This window comes from Carassius auratus, unplaced genomic scaffold, assembly GCF_003368295.1.
Source record: "Carassius auratus strain Wakin unplaced genomic scaffold, ASM336829v1 scaf_tig00216126, whole genome shotgun sequence".
NCBI lineage: Eukaryota > Metazoa > Chordata > Actinopteri > Cypriniformes > Cyprinidae > Carassius > Carassius auratus.
The window spans coordinates 33,493-52,963 of record NW_020528423.1 but is presented as its reverse complement, the minus strand read 5'-3'; the positions used below and the strand labels follow the sequence as shown (position 1 = coordinate 52,963).

The 19,471-nt window shown below is 39.2% G+C and overlaps 1 protein-coding gene across 1 annotated transcript; it reads left to right on the top strand.

Moving 5' to 3' along the window:
- Window positions 1–13,936: 13,936 nt before the first annotated feature.
- Window positions 13,937–16,192, top strand: LOC113097158 (acid-sensing ion channel 2-like). The gene has a single exon (XM_026262363.1). The coding sequence runs from the start codon at window positions 15,436–15,438 to the stop codon at window positions 16,162–16,164; it is 729 nt and encodes a 242-aa protein (XP_026118148.1). The 5' UTR covers window positions 13,937–15,435; the 3' UTR covers window positions 16,165–16,192.
- The last annotated feature ends 3,279 nt before the right edge of the window (window positions 16,193–19,471 follow it).

Genomic DNA, 19,471 nt, shown 5'->3' with positions numbered 1-19,471 from the left:
TGGATCTGGAGTGGGACTGGTGAGATGCTTCTCGACGGGGCTGATGGTCAAAGGCTATTTATTGCTCACCAGCACCCACTCCACAAATGGTCCACCTCTGGACAGCCAGGATTTGCACTCCTCGTTGAGGCTTGCCAGAAAGAATCCACAGAGGCTGCTGTCCGGGTAGCTGGAATGATTGGAAACCTCTACAAAGACTGCAGAGTGGACCTCGAGAGGCATCTCCCTCTGCTCCAGCAGCAGGAGGAGGACATCTGGATGATGTCCATGTTGAAGGATGTGAAGAAGATCCTTTAAATAATCCATAAATGACAAAAAAAGGCTATAAAACTGAGAGGACACATTCACAATAACCTTTCAAACTACATGACAAGAGACAAGAAACTAATATAGGGCAAATAACAAGGGGCAAACTGGTGAGCACAATGAAGGTGATTAACCATTAATGAAAACAGGAACATAACCGAATATGGACATAGAGTGAGAAACCACGATCAACAGTCCACGGTGTGTAACAGTAGTGGTACAATCGGATATCAACATTTTAGTTTGAAACTGAAGTTCAGTTTGCACTAACACACACACATAAAAAAAATGATAATAATCAATATTGTTACAAGATTTCTTTTGAACGTTCTTTTGAACGGTAATGCATGTCACAAACAAGTTCATCTTTTTTCTCTTTAACAATCCTAAAACAACATTTTAGATTTAAATTGGACATCATATTAAAGGTTCAAATTACTGTTATATTATTTATTTATTTCGATTTTTAAACTACTTTACCCTCAGTGTATTTCAAAAGGCATTTGAAACACTGCTTGTCATTAAAAGTCTTAAAACTTAAATTCTATATCAAATTCTTGCAAGCATATTTGGATACAATTCTGCTCCTAAAATGTCACTTTTGTGGTTAGAGTTAATGTAAGATATAAAAATAAGTGTTTTACAAACACTTATATCTAAAGTGACGTATAACAGGAACAACCTGGAGAAACCTGTAAGTGCTCAGCAGCACAGTAATAGCGTTTGGTTTCTTGCTGGGATTAAACCAGTAAAATTATTGCTATTATCTCTAAGCATTGACTATTATGTCCCAACACATCTGATCTTGATCTCTTTATAGCCCACTGTTTCTCTACAGTTAGAATGCTTCATTAGTCCTAACTGATGTATAGCTGTTTTAATAACTCAACATTAACCAAGAAGATAACTTACTTTGAGGTGTGGAATTCTAGTGAAACAAACTTAGTCAAATCATATTTTTCGCTGGTTTATTAAAGCCGTTTTTCTCAAAGAAATGTCAAAACAGGAATACAAACTAGTCACAAAATGTTTTTCTGATGCCTGAAATAACCAGGTTGGTTCTAGCGGTTTTAGTCATGCTGCAAACAGCAATCTCTAGCTGAAAATCTGATTTTATTATAGATGATGCACTTTTTTCCACTGGCAGGGCACCAGGTAGGTAGTGATTGCAATAGATTGAAAAGTTCTCATTTTGAATGTTTGCTGCCTGCCCTGCTTCCATCCACCAGCAAGATCACAAAACACCCATGACATTTTAGGTGACACATTCACATTTCCTCTAGCTGGCCTACTTATTTGATTGAAGACACTTTTCCCTTGCCAGCTTCTTGTATCACTCCAGATCCACACTTGGTCTTGGTCATGTGACATCTGTTTTGGTGCCACAAGGGCAGCAGTTGGCCAAATGAGTGATGTTCTTTTAAATGAAGTTTTCTCTGCACTGACAATGTGTAGTGATGATTTGAATCAGTAATGTGACTGAATGCTTGGTTTCTATCACCACACTGTAAAAAATGACTGTATTTACCAACTAAAGTTTGGATCCAACCTCTTATGGAGATGAGGCGGGGCCCCATCCCCTTCAAGTACTTCAGATGATGCCCGCTCTGCATCAACATAAAACCTGTCAAATAAGGACAAACTGAAATTAAACAGAAACACACACGTGACAGATATCACCCCCCTCCCGGACATAACAGTACCATCTGGGAGGGTGGGTGGGTGCTGTGGAGGCTGGTGCAGAACAGGAATACGGTGGAGACCAGGAGAGCCTCCAGGGTGGATCAGGTAGTTCAGGGGGATATGGCGGAGCAGGCAGTTCAGGTTGCCATGGTGGAGCAGGGGACACAGGAGGCCATGTCCAGAAACACAGAGTCAGCGGGGGCTGGCTGTCTCGATGAGAAGCTGACTCTGGACTGATCCCTTCCCTCCAGCTCAGTCCAGTGGTGTCTGGGAGGTCCAGAACAGCGAGTTGAGTGTTGCATCATCACCCATTCTTTGACCTTGTTTCTGTCTCCCCTTGATTGTGTTATCATGTTCAGATGTTTCATGTCAATTACCCTCATTAACGTTCCCCTTATAAGTTGAATTCTGTACAGTGTTTGGTTGTCCGGTCTCCCCTTACGAAAGGAAAATATATTTACCAATATATTTCTTAAAATATATTGTAATATATGGTAATATATTATTTTGCCTTTTTATTTCTAATATTTTATATATTTAAATACATTTAATAATATATTGATGACACATATATTATATAATATATTGCAAAATATACAAATGATTGCCGCTTTCAATATATTGCAATATATTGGAAAAATAAATATATATAACAATATATGCCTAATATATTACATGATATTTTCCAATATACTGCAATATATTTTTGTTTCATTAGGGTCGTCGATGTGTATCTGTGTTTCTGCCTTCACCTAGTGGATTACCCATATGAGGATTATTAAAGACTTTGTATAATCATCTGCCTTGTTAACGTGCTTCTCTCCCACACACCACACCATTACAATTCCCTTTCATTGAATTTAATTTTAATTTTATTTGTCAGTATTTTCAGAATCAGAATCAGAACGAGCTTTATTGACAAGTAAACTTGCACATACAATGAATTTGTTTTAGTGACATAAGCTTCCAGTACACAGAGACAACAAAAACACACAGATAAAATAATAATTAAAAAATAAAATAAATAATAATAATAATAATAATAATAATAAATTGTAAATATAAAGACAAATATTGCAAAATAAATCGAAAAATAAATAAATTGTATGAACAGTTGTGCTATAGATGACAATGGAATTGAATAGAGTGATATAAAGGGATGTACTAGGATGGAGGTGGTAACAAATAAATAAAAGAATATTGCACTTTTTATTACTGTAAATTTCACTGTTTTTGTCTGCTCTGCTTTAGTCGAATCCAAAATGTGCACTTTGACAATCATGATATCATAGATTGTTTTCCTCCTAACTTTTATTAAACTGTTGTTATCCGTTTTATTGTTCACTCCCTTTGAACTTTAACTCTTCTGTTGTCCTTAGCTTTCAGCCATTCATTTTGTTTCTCTATTAGCTGCCCATAGTCCGTTATCTCAGCTCACCCCATCTAGTCCTCTCCCCATCTCTAATCTCTTCTTTAATGAGTTCATTTTCAGTGGCTTTACAGCAAGACAGATTGCTGTGGTGTCCTGCTGGTCACCCACAGTGTTGAACAGAGCCAATAAGCTTCACTCTGTCTTTATGTGCTATATATTGCAGTATGTCGTATATTGTCATAACATTTTATGTTATTATACAGAGGATTAGGTCAGCTGACACTCACAAGTGATTTAATATTAGTTAAACTTCACTGTGAAAACAACACATGTTGTACTATTATTGTTGGGTCAAGAAAATTTTATACACACCTACTGTTATCTTAATGTGTGGATGTATTCTTTAATGATATTCTAACTAACCCTTATGTAAAATGACTTGCCATGGGAATTAAGCATTCCTACTAACTCAGTTGAAACAAATATGAGTAGCTGTCAGTAGTGATCAACCTACATTTTTAGTAGCTGATGTTTTAAATTGTTCCGTTGCTTTTTAAGGAAAAAAAAAAGTGTTAAAGCATTGGGTTCAGCAATTTGTGTGCATGGCACTCAATTGGACATGCATTTAAAAGGCAAATTTCTTAAGCAGATCTTTAGCAAATCTGTAAATCTGCTATTTCTTAAAAAAAAAAAAAAAAAAATCTTTACACCTTTTTAAATCGTGTTTGCAGATTACATTTGCAAGGTGGCAACAAGTATTGTCATTTGAAGTGATAATTTGAATAATTAGGGGTTAGGGATCCCCCGAGGGAAGGGATCCTCTGGTGTCTGGCGGGCATCTGGCCCTGATCCAGAACCAGCCCTCTGGCTGTGGCATTCTCAAGCCCACCAGCCATTCCTGTGTCAAGCCCATTGGCCATGCCGAAGTCAAGCCCACCTGCTGCGCCAAAGCCAAGCCCTCAGCCTACTGCCTACCACCCCACAAATCAAAAGAGAAACCTGAGGAGGAAAAGTCTGATGGCTTCAGCCACAGAGCTCGCTCCAGTTTTGGCTCCAGCCCCAGAGCTCACTCCATTGTTGGCTCCAGCCCCGGAGTTCACTCCAGTGTCAGTTCCAGTCCTGGAATTTGCTCCCATCTCGGCCCCAGCCCCAGAGTTCGCTCCTGCGAGGGCACCACTCCTCGAAAGTGCCCTCTGGTGCCTGTTTCTCCAGAGCGCCCTCATGACCCTATTCCAGCCAAGATGCCAGTGATTCTGCCCAAGTATTTTTTAGGGCAGGGAGGTCGGGGTATAGGGATCCAGCCGTAGGGCTTCTCTGCCATAGCCTCCTGAACTGTCTGCTCTGCCATGGACTCCTGGATTGTCTGATCCACCAAGGCCTCCTGAGTTCCCTGCTCCACCATGGCTCCCTGAGCTCCCTGCGCCACCATGGATCCTTGGACGGCATGCTCTGCCACTGTCCCCTGAACTGCCTGATTCGCAGGCAGAACAGGTACCGTTCCGTGTCTGTCCCGAGAGGCCTACAGAGGGCCCACCCCCTTCCAGGAGGGTGGAGTTATTTCAGATTATGTCTTTGGATAAAATAAAGACTGTGATTATTGTTACATCATCTCCATGCTTTCTCTGTGCTCCTTAGTTCCTCCACAGCAGCACAACTGTGGCAGTCATTCTATTAACTTGTTTACTGAACTATTATAGAAACACACACATATATATATATATATATATATATATATATATATATATATATATATATATATATATATATATATATATATATATATATATATATACATATATATATATATATATATATATATATATATATATACATATATATATATATATACATACATATATATATATATATATATATATATATATACATATATATATATATATATATATATATATATATATATATATATATATATATATATACATACATATATATATATATATATATATATATATATATATATATATATATATATATATAAAAACTATAAGATTTAGCAGTGTGAACCAGCCTGAATATAAGGTGAATATCTGCCCGTTGCTCTCTAATCAGCAGATTGAATGTGCACTGATTGAGATGGCCACCTCTCCTTTTAGAATCAGATGCATGTGTTTCCAGGTGATTACCTCCTCACACACACATACACTTCCCATCATGGTGACTATTTGCTGCTTTTTAATTTGGTCTTGATGGACAGCCACACCTCCCTCTATCGCTCTCTGTATCTCTTTTCTCTCATATTGTCATGTGCAAACAACCAACTCAATAGTATTTGAGCATTGTCTACTAGATGAGTGTGGATGACATTGAGAGTATGCACTATTTCCATCCCCTCCTGCACAAACACTATTAATTTCCTTTCCTGTCTGATGAGGCATGCCCCTTCCATTAATTTCAATAGTCTGCTGATTTTTAAAGCAGTACTTCTGTAATCTGGGGTAAAGCCATTTCTCACATCAGACATGTTTGGTGAAGGCTTGATTAAAAAACTTATAGAGCAGACTGAGCTCATTGATTACCAGTGCTATTGGAGTCATGTTTATTCAGAACACTGTCTTATTGATCACCTTGACAAAATGCATCTCTTCATTTTTGAGCATTGACCAATTTGGCTGGCGCTTAAGCAGAGCTTTGTACATTGTTTCATTTTTTTTCTGATATTGTGAGATTTTCATAGACTTGTCTTGGTAAATTGAGCGACGGCTGAAAGAAACTCAGTAATGCCTTATTCTAGAGTGAATTGTATGCAAATAAGGGAGAAGAAATCTTTAGAGAAAAGGCTGTACAAGCTATTCTCCCTTGATTTATCACAGCAAATGAGGAGCTCCTCAACTCATGTATATTGGTGCTTCAGTGCACATTAACACCTAATAGTACAGCTCTTTTTGGATTGTTTTAATATGCCTAGTCCTTACAGTTGACAGTAATACCCCCATTGTGCAAATACTCCTACACAGCATTACCAAACTTTTTCAAAATGACATTTGTTTTTAAATAGCAAGCATTTCCATGTCTTTTACTCTGCAATATAGCTTGCTTTGCATAGCCAATTGATTGCTATCTGCCATTTCTCTAAATCTCAGCCTGTGCCTGCACTATGCATATAGTATTCACCAGAGGCGTCTGTTGATAGTGGGAAAAGAACACTAATGACACAGTTTGGAGAGAGTTGTGTGTTTCTGTTCGTTTATTTAAAAAATGGCTTTGTTGTTTCTAATAATTTTGCTTCATAACAGGCTACAAACAGTAAGCAAATCCCTTTTGTACTGTTTTCTGATACTTTCAGGAATCTAGAATAGATCACATTGTCAGGTTACCCCCGTGTCTATGTCTGTGCATGACTATGCATGAGGCTGCAGTCTTCTTGTCTCCAGACTTCTATAAATGAATGTAACATTCTAAGTGGGGAAGCTGGTGTGTAGCTGACTATGCAAATGCGATTCTGCATTGTGTAGCTTGCTGAGATCACGCTCATGCAAAACAAGACAAGCTTGGATAATGTCATAAGAAATAAGCGATGGCTAAGCCCAAGCATTTTCATATTTGTGCATCAAAGCATTATTTGCTATTTGCTGTAATGTCACTTTGAGTTATTACTATCTTTGTTTAGACAAGTGGTTTCTATAGTGTTCTCATAGCTGACAGTAATATCCAGTGATGCAAGGTAATGTTTTAATTTAATTGCATTCCATTGCAAGAGTTGCATTGCAAATATAGATTCTAATTTACATGTTTCATGTAATTTGTAACTGAATATGAAAAATCTTACAAATTTAAGACCCCTGTATGTCTATAATTCAGTGTAATTTCAGTAATATTTCATATGCAGTAGTGCTGTTTGTTTGTAGGCAGTAACTGTGAATGTGTGAACATGGCTCTCAGTAATAGAGACTGACCTTGTCAAGCTGAGAAGTTCACATTCATCAGTATTCTCATACACACAGGTATTTTTATCTGAGTCAGGACCTGTAAAGTGAGGAGAGTTTTTTTTTTATTTACCTGTTGATTTATAAATGTATTTCGTTTGATGAAAGAACCTAAATGCTGGTAAAAATGTAATACTTGTGGCTGGATTTAGTTTTTGTTTTGGTTCTAGAAGAGGGTTTGAGTGTTTGGCCTTCAGGTATCTTGTGTCAATTTCAATCCATGGTTCTTTGAATGAGGGTTGGACACTCTCATTAGTGAGCTGCTGCATGGCCTCTTGCTCGCTGTAGAACCCAGTTTGATTTTCAGGGAAGTAGATCACACAGTGGGGCTCTGGAAGTAAAAATCACTTTAAAAATTTCCATGGAGAAACAGATTTTTTTTATTGTGTAAAGCTTGAACACAGCCCTGCCATGGGCTTAGACATTTTAAAAAGTAGTATAATATTGTATAGAATCAAAACGGGATAATAATAATAATAATAATAATAATAATAAAAAGCGAAGTAAAATGTGCTTTTCAAGTAATTGTTTGAAGTAGTTAAGATGTAACTGCTTAATTTTAATTAAAGGTTTTGGGGAGGTTGTGTGTTTCTGTCCGTTTATTTCAAGAATGGATTTGTTGTTTGTAGTAATGTTGCTTCATAACAGTCTACAAACAGTAAGCAAATCCTTCTTAATTTTTAAATACTTTTTTGCTTCAAATGTTGAAATCTCTGTGCATGTTTAAATGGTTCAGATCATTATTGAAGAGCATGTAGTGTTCTATCTTGTACACCATTGTGTTGAGATTTATGTATAATTATGTATGAGATTTATGTATAATTATGTATGTATATTTATTTATGTGTTCCTGTAACTCAAGTAGTAGAGCATTGCGTTAGCAAGCGCTAGGTTGGGGGTTTGAATCCCAGGGAACACATGTTAGGAGAAAAATGATAGCGTCTGCTAAATGCCTAAATTTATGCATTTCTTGTGTAAATTTGTAAACTTTTCAATCAGGCCTTTGTGCCAGGTTGGACTGTACTTTCTTCCGATTTTTGTGAATTCATGCTTATGTTTATGTTTTTTTGTTTTTTTTGTACTCGGTTGACTTTGTTAGCATGGTAAAATATGAGGTCATATTGAAGGGCTAGTTTAATGCTGGGACAGGTGCTGGTCGTATAATTAGAAATATCATCAAAAAGTTGATTTATTTCACTAATTCCATTCAAAAAGTGAAACTTGTATACTATATTCATTCATTACACACAGACTGATATATTTAAAATGTGTATTTCTTTTAATTTTGATTATTATAACTGACAACTGAGGAAAATCCCAAATTCAGTATCTTAGAAAATTAGAATATAACTTAAGACCAATACAAAGAAAGGATTTTTAGAAATCTTGGCCAAATGAAAAGTATGAACATGAAAAGTATGAGCATGTACAGAACTCAATACTTAGTTGGGGCTCCTTTTGCCTGAACTTCTGCAGCAATGCGGCGTGGCATGGAGTCGATCAGTCTGTGGCACTCTCAGGTGTTATGAGAGCCCAGGTTGCTCTTATAGTGGCCTTCAGCTCTTCTGCATTGTTGGGTCTGGCATATCACATTACCCTCTTCACAATTCCACATAGATTTTCTATGGGGTTAAGGTCAGGCGAGTTTGCTGGCCGATTAAGAACAGGGATACCATGGTCCTTAAACCAGGTACTGGTAGCTTTGGCACTGTGTGCAAGTGCCAAGTCCTGTTGGAAAATGAAATCTGCATCTCCATAAAGTTGGTCAGCAGCAGGAAGCATAAAGTGCTCTAAAACTTCCTGGTTTCCTGGCCGTGTTGACCTTGGACCTCAGAAAATACACTGGACTAACACCAGCAGATGACTTGGCTCCTCAAACCATCACTCACTGTGGAAACTTTACACTGGACCTCAAGCAACGTGGATTGTGTGCCTCTCCTCTCTTCTTCTCTTCTTCTTGTTCAAGAGTGGCTTGACAAAGGAATGCAACAGCTGAAACCTATATCTTGCATACGTCTGTATGTAGTTGTTCTTGAAGCACTGACTCCAGCTGCAGTCCACTCTTTGTGAATCTCTCCTACATTTTTGAATGGGTTTTGTTTCACAATCCTCTCCAGGGTGTGGTTATCCTTATTGCTTGTACACTTTTTTCTGCCACATCTTTTCCTTCCCTTCACCTCTCTATTAATGTGCTTGGAAACAAAGCTCTGTGAACAGCCAGCCTCTTTTGCAATGACCTTTTGTGTCTTGCCCTCCTTGTCCAAGGTGTCAGTGGTCACCTTTTGACAACTGTCAAGTCAGCAGTCTTCCCCATGATTGTGTAGCCTACAGAACTAGATTGACAGACCATTTAAAGGCCTTTGCAGGCGTTTTGAGTTAATTAGCTGATTAGAGTGTGGCACCAGGTGTCTTCAATATTGAACCTTTTCACAATATTCTAATTTTCTGAGATACTGAATTTGGGATTTTCCTTATTGGTCAGTTATAATCATCAAAATTAAAAGAAATAAACATTAGAAATATATCAGTCTGTGTGTATTGAATGAATTTAATATACAAGTTTCACTTTTTGAATGGAAATACTGAAATAAATCAACTTTTTGATGATATTCTAATTATATGATCAGCACCTATAGGCACTCAATAAAGCATCTGCCTGAAAGAAAGCATAATAAAATCCATTACATGCTCACTGTGAAACTGAATGCCCAAATACTGGGAAAATTAATATAAACTAAAGGATTCTTCTATCCTTTTTATTGTACTTACCACAGTTTTATAATGAACAGCACAATGTAGCTGGAGATGTACTGGATTGTACTTACTAAAACTGAATCAAGCAGCAGTTAATATATGCACTGATGTCCAGGCCGCTTGAATGCTTTTCGGAGGATATGAGATCCTAGGGGATGTGTGATGCTAACTGATAAGTAATGGCTGAAAGGCTCCAGACTGAAGTTGTAGATTGTACTCATGATTTGAGGATGAAGAAGAGAATATTAATCTTTCTGTTGGAAATGAATTAAAATGTGTTTTATGCAAGGCTGCAAACCAGTTCACCATTGGCCTTACATCAGTGCCAATTTCTTTGTTGTTTGCTAGCTGGAATTAGAATGACCTTTTATCCATAAATCATTTTGTGCATAAATCAATATATTTTCTCGTTCTACTCTAACAATCTATTGCATCAAAGGATGAGCAGACAACTGCTAGACAGGTTCAAAATATATATATTTTTTACAAGACAAATTCAAGTCCCAGGTCTGAACCTTAAAATAATTCCCAAGTTACAAGGTTTCACTAAAACCATTAATTTGAATTTAGCTCTCCAAGTCTTACCAATGAATTATAAAACACATTTATTGTAATTTCATTAGGTTTATAAAAAATACATACAACTGGGGCTAGTAATGCAATATGGATGAAGTGATAAATATTGCAAACTTAACTCTAAAACAGTCTCAGTTTTATGTTAAGGAATTCCTTTTGGTTTATAGCCAAGTTACATAATTTGATAAAAATGTGTTTGCCAGTATAATGATGATTGAATAATCATGAAAGATCTAACCATCTGCAGCACTGTGAACAACTTTACATATTTGAGACTTGCAATTTGCTATTCAAGACCAGTAGATGCAACAAAGTAATCCTGTTAAGCAAGTTTCTAATTGCATCTTCCTTTTGATTTTTTTGTTGTTGTTTTTATTAATGTATTTGTAAGAATTTATCCAAATGTTTTTGTGGGATTATTGTGGGAATAAATGTTTCAAAACTATAACCATCATTCCAGTCCCAAAGAAGCCATCTCCATCCTGCTTCAATGACTACCGTCCTGTTGCACTTACTCCCATCCTCATGAAGTGCTTTGAATGGCTAGTCATGCACCACATCATGTCTGCCCTCCCCACCTCCCTGGACCCTTTCCAGTTTGCATATCAGTCCAACCACTCGACCGATGATGCCATCACAACTGCCGTCCACTCAGCAATCACATGTCTAGACAAAAAGGACTCATACGTCAGAATGCTGTTCATAGATTTCAGTTCAGCATTCAACACAATCATCCCTCAACAGCTCATTTACAGACTGGTCCAGCTGGCACTCAACACTTTGTTCTGCAACTGCTGTAGGACTTTCTGACTGGAAGACCTCAGGCAGTACGCATCGGCAGCAACACATCCAGTACCATCACACTGAACACTGGGGCCCCCCAAGGATGTGTGCTGAGCCCCCTCCTCTTCACTCTGCTGACCCACGACTGCACACCGTAACACAACTCCAACCTCTTAATTAAGTTTGCAGATGACACGACTGTGGTGGGTCTCATAAGCAACAAAGATGAGACAAACTACAGGAGCGAGGTGAGCCGCCTGGCCGGATGGTGCAGTGACAACAATCTTTCTCTTAATGTGGAGAAGGTCAAGGCGATTGTTGTTGACTTCAGGAGAGCACACACTCAGCATGTTCCTCTGACCATCAATGGTCCAACTATGGAGAGAGTGAGCAGCACCAAGTTCCAGGTTGTGCACATCACAGAGGACCTCTCCTGGACTGAAAACAAAGCAGCACTGGCCAAGAAAGCACAGCAATGTCTTTCTTCCTATGCAAACTGAGGGGAGCCAGAGCCCCACCCCCCATCATGTACACCTTCTACAGAGGCACCATCGAGAGCATCTTGTCGAGTTTCATCACTGTGTGGTATGGCGCCTGCAACACGTCCTGCCGGGAGACTCTGCAACGCATAGTGAGAGCAGCTGAGAAGATAATTGGTTTCTCTCTCCCCTCCTTCCAGGAAATTCACGGAACCCGTCTCACTCGCAAAGCCCTCTGCATTGCAGGTGATCCCACCCACCCATCACACAGCTTCTTCAATCTGCTGCCATCAGGGAGGAAACTGCGAAGTTTCCAGACCAGGACCAGCAGACTGAAGGACAGCTTCATCCATCAGGCTGTCAGGAAGCTGAACTCGCTCCCAAACTTTCCCCCCATCCCTTTTCTGCCCCAGGCACCACTGAACTATGAACACCCCCCCCCACCAGATCTCACATACCCAGCCCCCCCACCCACCCACTGTCATACAATGACATGCACCAGTCACTTTGTGCAGCATTGGTCTGCTCACTACTTCATTCACCATGGAACTGACATTATTCTACTACCTCATTAGCCAGTTAAATAAAATAAAATAATACTTTAATCAGACTGAATAAGCTTTTTTTGCACTACATTTTTTTATCTGCACTGTTTGTTCACTTCACTGGTTTGCACTCTATCTGCCATGTGCCTTGCACTGCTTTATTTAACTTTATTTTTTATTTTATTATATGTCCTTTTTACATTCCCTTATTGTATAGTTGTATCTTATATTTTATATTTGATGTAGATTTTTTGTCTCTACTGTTAGTGTTATCTATATGCACCGGGGGTCTGAGAGTAACGCAATTTTTATTCTCTATATGTATGTACTGTACATGTGGAAGAATTTACAATAAAGCAGACTTGACTTGACTTGGCTTGATCTGCTGTCAGCTTTTGATGATAAGTTTTCAAGCCAAGTACTTAAAGTCCATGTTGTTAACAAGGTATTTTTGTTCACTGAAAAAGAGAAATAAAAAGATTCACAAGAACAGAAAACAGGTGAGAAAATTAATTTTGAGGACAATTATTTGATACGAAATAGCCTTATAGACACTATTTGCATCCCCTGGTGACTCATTTGTAAATACAGAGCCCATGTGTGCATGCTATTCATTGAGGATCACCAACAGAGAAATCTTCTTATCTAGTTAAATGGTCAAGTATATATTTGTAAATTATTTATTTATTTATTTATTTATTTAGTTTTCTTTTCTCTTTTTTTTGGTGGAGTGTTAGCAAATAACAAAAACTGGGATTTTTCTAAGACACTGTTGGATAATAAGTGAAATGTTATAAAGAATGATGGGATGTGTCAAACATATGATTGTCTAGTCAAAACAGTTTGATATTGTGCTGTTGTGATATATTCAGTTTGTGATTAAAGAACACCCCGCCCCCCAGCATCCAAATCTCGCTCCATCGGTTGCTTTCTAAATATTTGGTGATCTGTGAATCTTTATCTGCCTGCCTATTGCAACAATACGAGTACAATCTAGAGTACATGCACTCATGTGACGAGACTCTGACAGGTCACTATCTCCATCCCCCAAACTGTAATGCAAATCTTTAGTAAATATTGTTCGTCATGCTAGAAGAATCGAGCATTTTTGTTGTTGTTGTTGTTGTGCCAAAACGTTTTCCAAAAAAAAAAAAAAAAAAGCACCAAATATGTATGTAAAATATAGAAAAAAAGATGACAGAAAATATAAGCGTGAGAGATAGGAAGTATGGGACACCAGTGAGCTCGTTTGGCTTTTCTTTCTGCTCAAAAGCAACCCTCCTACACGCTCACACACAGAGTGACAGGACACCATTTTACTTTTTAACAAGCTCATGAAGAGAAACATTAGAGGGACTCTTTTGTTTCTTTTCCGCCTTGTTCAAGGAAGCAGACTGTGAAAAAAACATACAGGCAAAAAAAGAGAGTTTGAGAGAGGGAGAGAGAAACAGAGAGAGAGAGCAAGTAAGTAAGAAAGAGAGTGAGAGAGAGAGAGAGAGCTGGCACAGGCTGAGCCAGGCGCTGGCTGTGTGGACACGGAGGAGTGCAGAGCGAACAGAAACGACAGAGCAAGAGGAGGAGTGAATGGATGGAGTGACCCAGGAGGAGGAGAGGAATGCTGAGCGAACAGACCGACAGAGCGCGAAAGGGAAGACGAGAGTGGCGTGGCAGCAACAGCAGAGCAATTAAACAGTGGAAAGACAAGCAAAGGATCACATGCCGAGCAGCTTCTGTCGCTCGCTCACACTCTCTCTCTTTTGAGCAACTGAAGAGGCAGAAGTGAAGCATCCAGACAACGACAAAGGACAAGAGGAGGCACACAAGAGGCAGGGGGAGGAGCAAGCATGCTTTGATTGACAGAGGAAAGAGGAGGGACATGGACGCAAATTGAAGAATTTGATTTTCTGGGAATGGATATTTTTAGTGAAGAAAAAACAAAGGAGAAGAAGATAAAGGATGCCGTTTCAGTCTAAAATAAGGATGGAAAGGGGGAGGGGGAGAGAGAGAGTGAGATGCTGAATTCGGACCATGTCAGAACAGATTCCACATCAACGGCATTCAGTCCTCCTGCAGGCAAGAGTCAGTGTGTGTGCGTATGTGTGTGTGCGTGTGTGAACTAGCACGAAGTACGAGCTTTGTAGCACCAGGCTTTTGCCCATGTGCCCCCGTAGTTGAGGACAGACACACATAGATATGGGAAGGAAAAAAGTAAATGATGTATCACTGTCAAAGCTAGAGAAAAAAAGGCAACAAGACAAGATGAGTGTGATCGTGGGGTTGTGAGGTCAGCTGTAGCTAGTTTTTGGGAAGCCCTCCCTTCAGGGACTTAGGAAAAGGATCGCCCGAGACAGTCTATTTCACCAACAGGTCAGCCTGCCTGGAGGCTCTCTCAAAACCTTAATTCTTGTGACTCAGCTGGCGCTGCCTCCCACTATCCATCTCTTTTTCATTATTCTCGCTTACAATCTGTCTTGAATCTATTGAATCTCTTCTCTTATTAAGATCACTTCGCATGTAACTGCCTCAATGTTTCTGATTCGCTTGCCTGAACTTCGGGAGATTCTGGGAGAAGCTCAGAGGGAGATTTCAGGCTGTCCCTAAAGCCAGACTGAGCACCCTGATCAGATGGACTGAGGGGGGAGTAAAAGATAGAGCTAGAAAGAGAGAGCAACAAGGCAAATAGCCTGGGGATTTAGCCTGAGGGGTTATAGAGAGTTGCCAGCGGGTATGAAGACACATACTGAATTTTGGGTGCCTTAGGGAGCAGTGTGTTTGTGCATGAATGTGATTATTCAATCAAGAAATAAAGTTTGCATACATTTGACAGGATATTAAAGTGGAATTTTAAGTAGAGCTGGGGTTGTATGCTTCAATTATACTTTGAGGAGTCCTGCAGGTGCTACAATTGTACATGACTCGATAGCTGGACTCTGAACATTAGATTTGTATTCACAAAGTCAGTGTTGTGGCTCTATCCGTGCTCCTGGAGCCCCATGAGGGCCCCGGCCGTGGAGGCCTGGTTGGGAGATGAAGCAGTCCGCCCTGCTGCTCTAGCAGCTTTGTGGGCCCTCATGGCTCTGGAAGGCCGCTGTCTGCGCCCTGCCTCGCCCACGCCGGGCCAACGCAGGGCCCGCCGTCGTCTCACCCAACCCGGAGCACCACGAGATGATCTGTCCCGACTCACTGAAGCCCTCCTAGCGAGGGCTCACCTCCACGGATTGCGGCACATCTGCTCTCCGTCAAACTCTCTCAGCCGACGGGCCTTTTGGATGCTAGCCTTCTGTATTTGTCTGGGTTTACTGTTGTCCTGGTCCTCGAATCGGCTACTTCACTGGCTGGCCTTCCCCACTCACACAAGAGTCCACACAGAGTGGGCGAGAGAACTGCCTTTTCCCACGGTCACCATCTGCAACAATAACCCCGTACGTTTGTATCACCTCACTAAGAGCGACCTGTACTTCGCGGGTCACTGGCTCGGACTGTTGCTGGCCAACCGCACGGCCAGACCCCTGGTGCTGGACCTGCTTCAAGATGACAGACGGACATGGTTTAGCAAGCTGTCAGATTTCCGTCTTTTCCTGCCTCCACGGCGCTTCGAGGGCACCAGCTTGGAGTTCATGGACCGACTGGGCCACCAGCTGGAGGATATGCTACTGGCCTGCAAGTACCGCGGAGAGCCCTGTGGAGCTCACAACTTCTCCACTGTGAGTCTGAACAAATGACCTCCATCTCTCTTTCTGTCCTTCTGTCTCTTTCTTTGTCACCCTTTTCCTCTAGTATTTGTCAGATTTACTGTGATTTGCTCTTTTATGCAGCACATGTACAGACTCGGCTCTGACCTCTCGTTAGTTCTTTTCCTGTGTTGCCCTCTCTGTCGTGCTTCAAATATTTCACAGCACATTTTGTTCACCCATATCTAAACTTTCTGAACCCAATTTTGTATTTACTTATTTTTTGTATGAGGGAGCCTAGTGTCTAATACAAGTGTTTACAAACACATCAGGTGCAAGGTTGATTTCCATAATGCAATTCTGATTGAGCATAATGTGCTATTTGCATTTGCGTAAAGACCCTCAACCTATTTACACAGAAATCTGCCAATGTATCAGCTGTCTAGCCTCAAGTACATACTGATCTTTCATGCCAATAAATACTTATGTATGTATATTAGAGTGTTGCTATAGGTGTCTATACACTGCATTGCTGTGAACAGTCTCAGACTCCTATTGTCAGTGAACATGTCTTCCTTCTCCTCATGCTCATCCTGTTTCTCCACAGTCACAGCTGCTGCTGCTGTATTGCATACACTCACTCGATCCCAGACACATTTCCCTGAGAAATAACAAGCACTGTTATAGACAGGTATAAGTGGAAGCTTTGAAAACAATGACGTAATCAATTAAATTATAGTTTAAATTTGTGCAGGAAACTTTTGTTTTGATATGCAGATTTTTTTATTATTATTATTATTATTATTTTCAATTGAACACTTTTTTTTGTTTTGATCTTCAGTTTTTTTGGCATGTTCCCGTTGTGACAAATAACTATAACAATACACTATGCTATTGGGGCATGTTGTCAACTACTTTAAGGTCAGTGTTTATTCTGTGATACCCCCGACCCCGGGCAATTACAACAGAATTACTTAATCACTTTATAATGTAGTTAAACTTTATAAATTCTAAATATTTAAACATGCTGTTTATTTGAACATACTGTTCAAAATGCTTTTAAACATAAGTGTATTTAAACATACTGCATCTGTAGCACAAAATTACAGATTTGGCTCAGAAGTTTGTTTTGATAAATTATTAGATAACAAGGTCACCATATCTCAGTGGAGATGGAGTGCATGCTCTAACCACTCTTACCACTGAACCACATCTCCAGACACCATTATGAGGTTTTAAATAAAGTGGCATTGTATAGCGGACTATTCATTTTGACTTTACATAATATGAGTAATAGGCCACTATTAAATGTTTTATAAGGAGCAGTGGGATGTTGCAGTCAAAATTTGAGTGACAGCTTTAGGACTGTTGTTGTTGACATTGTAAATTAACTAATGGGATGCTGTGGGACTTTGAGAAGGGAGTTTAGGAAAGCTAGTTTATTTTTTTGTTTGTATGTTGTTCTGGATTCTGTCCCCCCTCTCTCTCCTTCTAGTCTCATTGTGTTGTTTGCTACTCTATTGTTTCTCTAATTCTCTGGATGTAGGGAGAGGAGGAGCGCAGGCAGATGTTCTCTCTCAGGCTATGTTTCAGCATAGCTTTTTTCTGCATGTGTGTATTTGTGCGAGACTCCTTTGCAACTCTCTCACAATAATTCTTAATTAGGACTGAATGTCACTGAGGTGTCTTTCTCAGTGTTTAGAAATGGCACTGCAGTTTGCAAAGGATTTACAACTCATCTCACAATGACAAAAACATAGTGCATGCATCTTATTCCATCTCTTAAACATGTCTTGCATCTCCTAATGGTACGCTATATTGAAATATTTTATAGAAATAGGATTAATGTCTCTATGGAAATGAGTGTTTATTTAACTGTCTTCTTACTGAATAGTTTATCCATGGGTATTTAGCTTAGATAGCAGTAACTGGAGGGTAAATATGCCCATTTAAAATGTTTAGAAAGTAGAAATCCCACGTGCAATGGCTAATTTTCTTCTTCCTCATCAGCTCAGCTTTCCTCTCCATGACATTAACTAAACATTATCCACTCATCACAAAGTGTATAAGAGACCCAGTAAGACAATGGCAGAAGCTCCAGCAGGGAAAGCTGGAATACCCATCTCTGGGATGTTTCATATGGCTACAGTCATGCATTCCCAGATGTTACAGAAATATATCCTCAAAACACATTCTAGCTTACTCATAATAATTACATTAAATTGAGATGTGCGCAATAATTCTCAATAAGCCAAAAAAGGCAGGGTTTATTATTTTTAACACTAATGTCTGTTAGTAGTACTGCTCCTACAAAAGCTATACAACTATAATTTAACTTAATGAAGTTCTACTGCTAAATGTTTTACCTAGTGGGACTACAGTTGGTTTTAAAATGCAGTATGTTTAGTACACTTGCCAACTTTTGAGCTTGGTTTTATATTTATAATATCAGTTGCTGTTGTTTTTAACTCTTAAAAATTCTGAGTTATAGAGACATAGATTTAGATCACTGCATCCCCATAGTAACGCTGTTAGCCTGCCATGTCCATCACTTGATGGGAATGGATGAGTTTCATTAGCTCCAACACTGTGTTGATTAGTTTGGTCTGGCACTGTAATGATCCTTGAGGTTGAAGCTTTCCGTCAGGCGGTCCCCCGTCTGGAACGAGAGCAAGATGCGGCGCTACGCCTCCCGTCTCTAGTCTTTATATAGAAGGTTTTGAAATTCACAGAGAATAGTTTTAGATTTTTCAGTAACGTAGCTAATTTGATTTGTTGTTTGACAGGTGTTTAGCAGAAATGTTTCATAAATTCAGTATGCTGTGAGAGCTTAGGTGCTTTGGGGAAGTTGCTATGAAATGTATTACAGATTTCCAGTTGCGACTCTAGCTCTTTATTTCTGATGGGGTGCAATCAGTCAATTGCCAAGCTGAGATCTTTTCATATCAAGCAAAAATATTCCCATTTATAGTCAAAAAGCGGTGTATGTTATTATAAACTGAAGTGTAACAGAACTGACAGAACTTTGAATTAAATCATCAATGAAGATTTGTAAAAAAAAAAATGTATTCACTCATAGCTAATGCATGCAAGGTTTTTGTCATTATGGAGCTCTTTAACCACGTTAACATGCACATTAATTTTGCAATATGAATACTAATGTGCTCATATTTGGTCAGCGTGAAGCACAGATTTTTTCTTTTAAGCATTAGAAGAAATTAGCATTAATCAATATACTGTACAGATGGGCGAGAGCACTGGAACAGCCTTGTATTTAAAAAGGTTACTGGCATGCATTTCCCAATTCATTCATCATCTTTCTCTATAATTAATGACATGAATGAATTGATTTATACTA

Coding starts and splice junctions, on each gene's coding strand:
- LOC113097158 (XM_026262363.1), top strand. CDS start 15,436: ATGAGGGCCCCGGCCGTGGAGGCCTGGTTGGGAGATGAAGCAGTCCGC.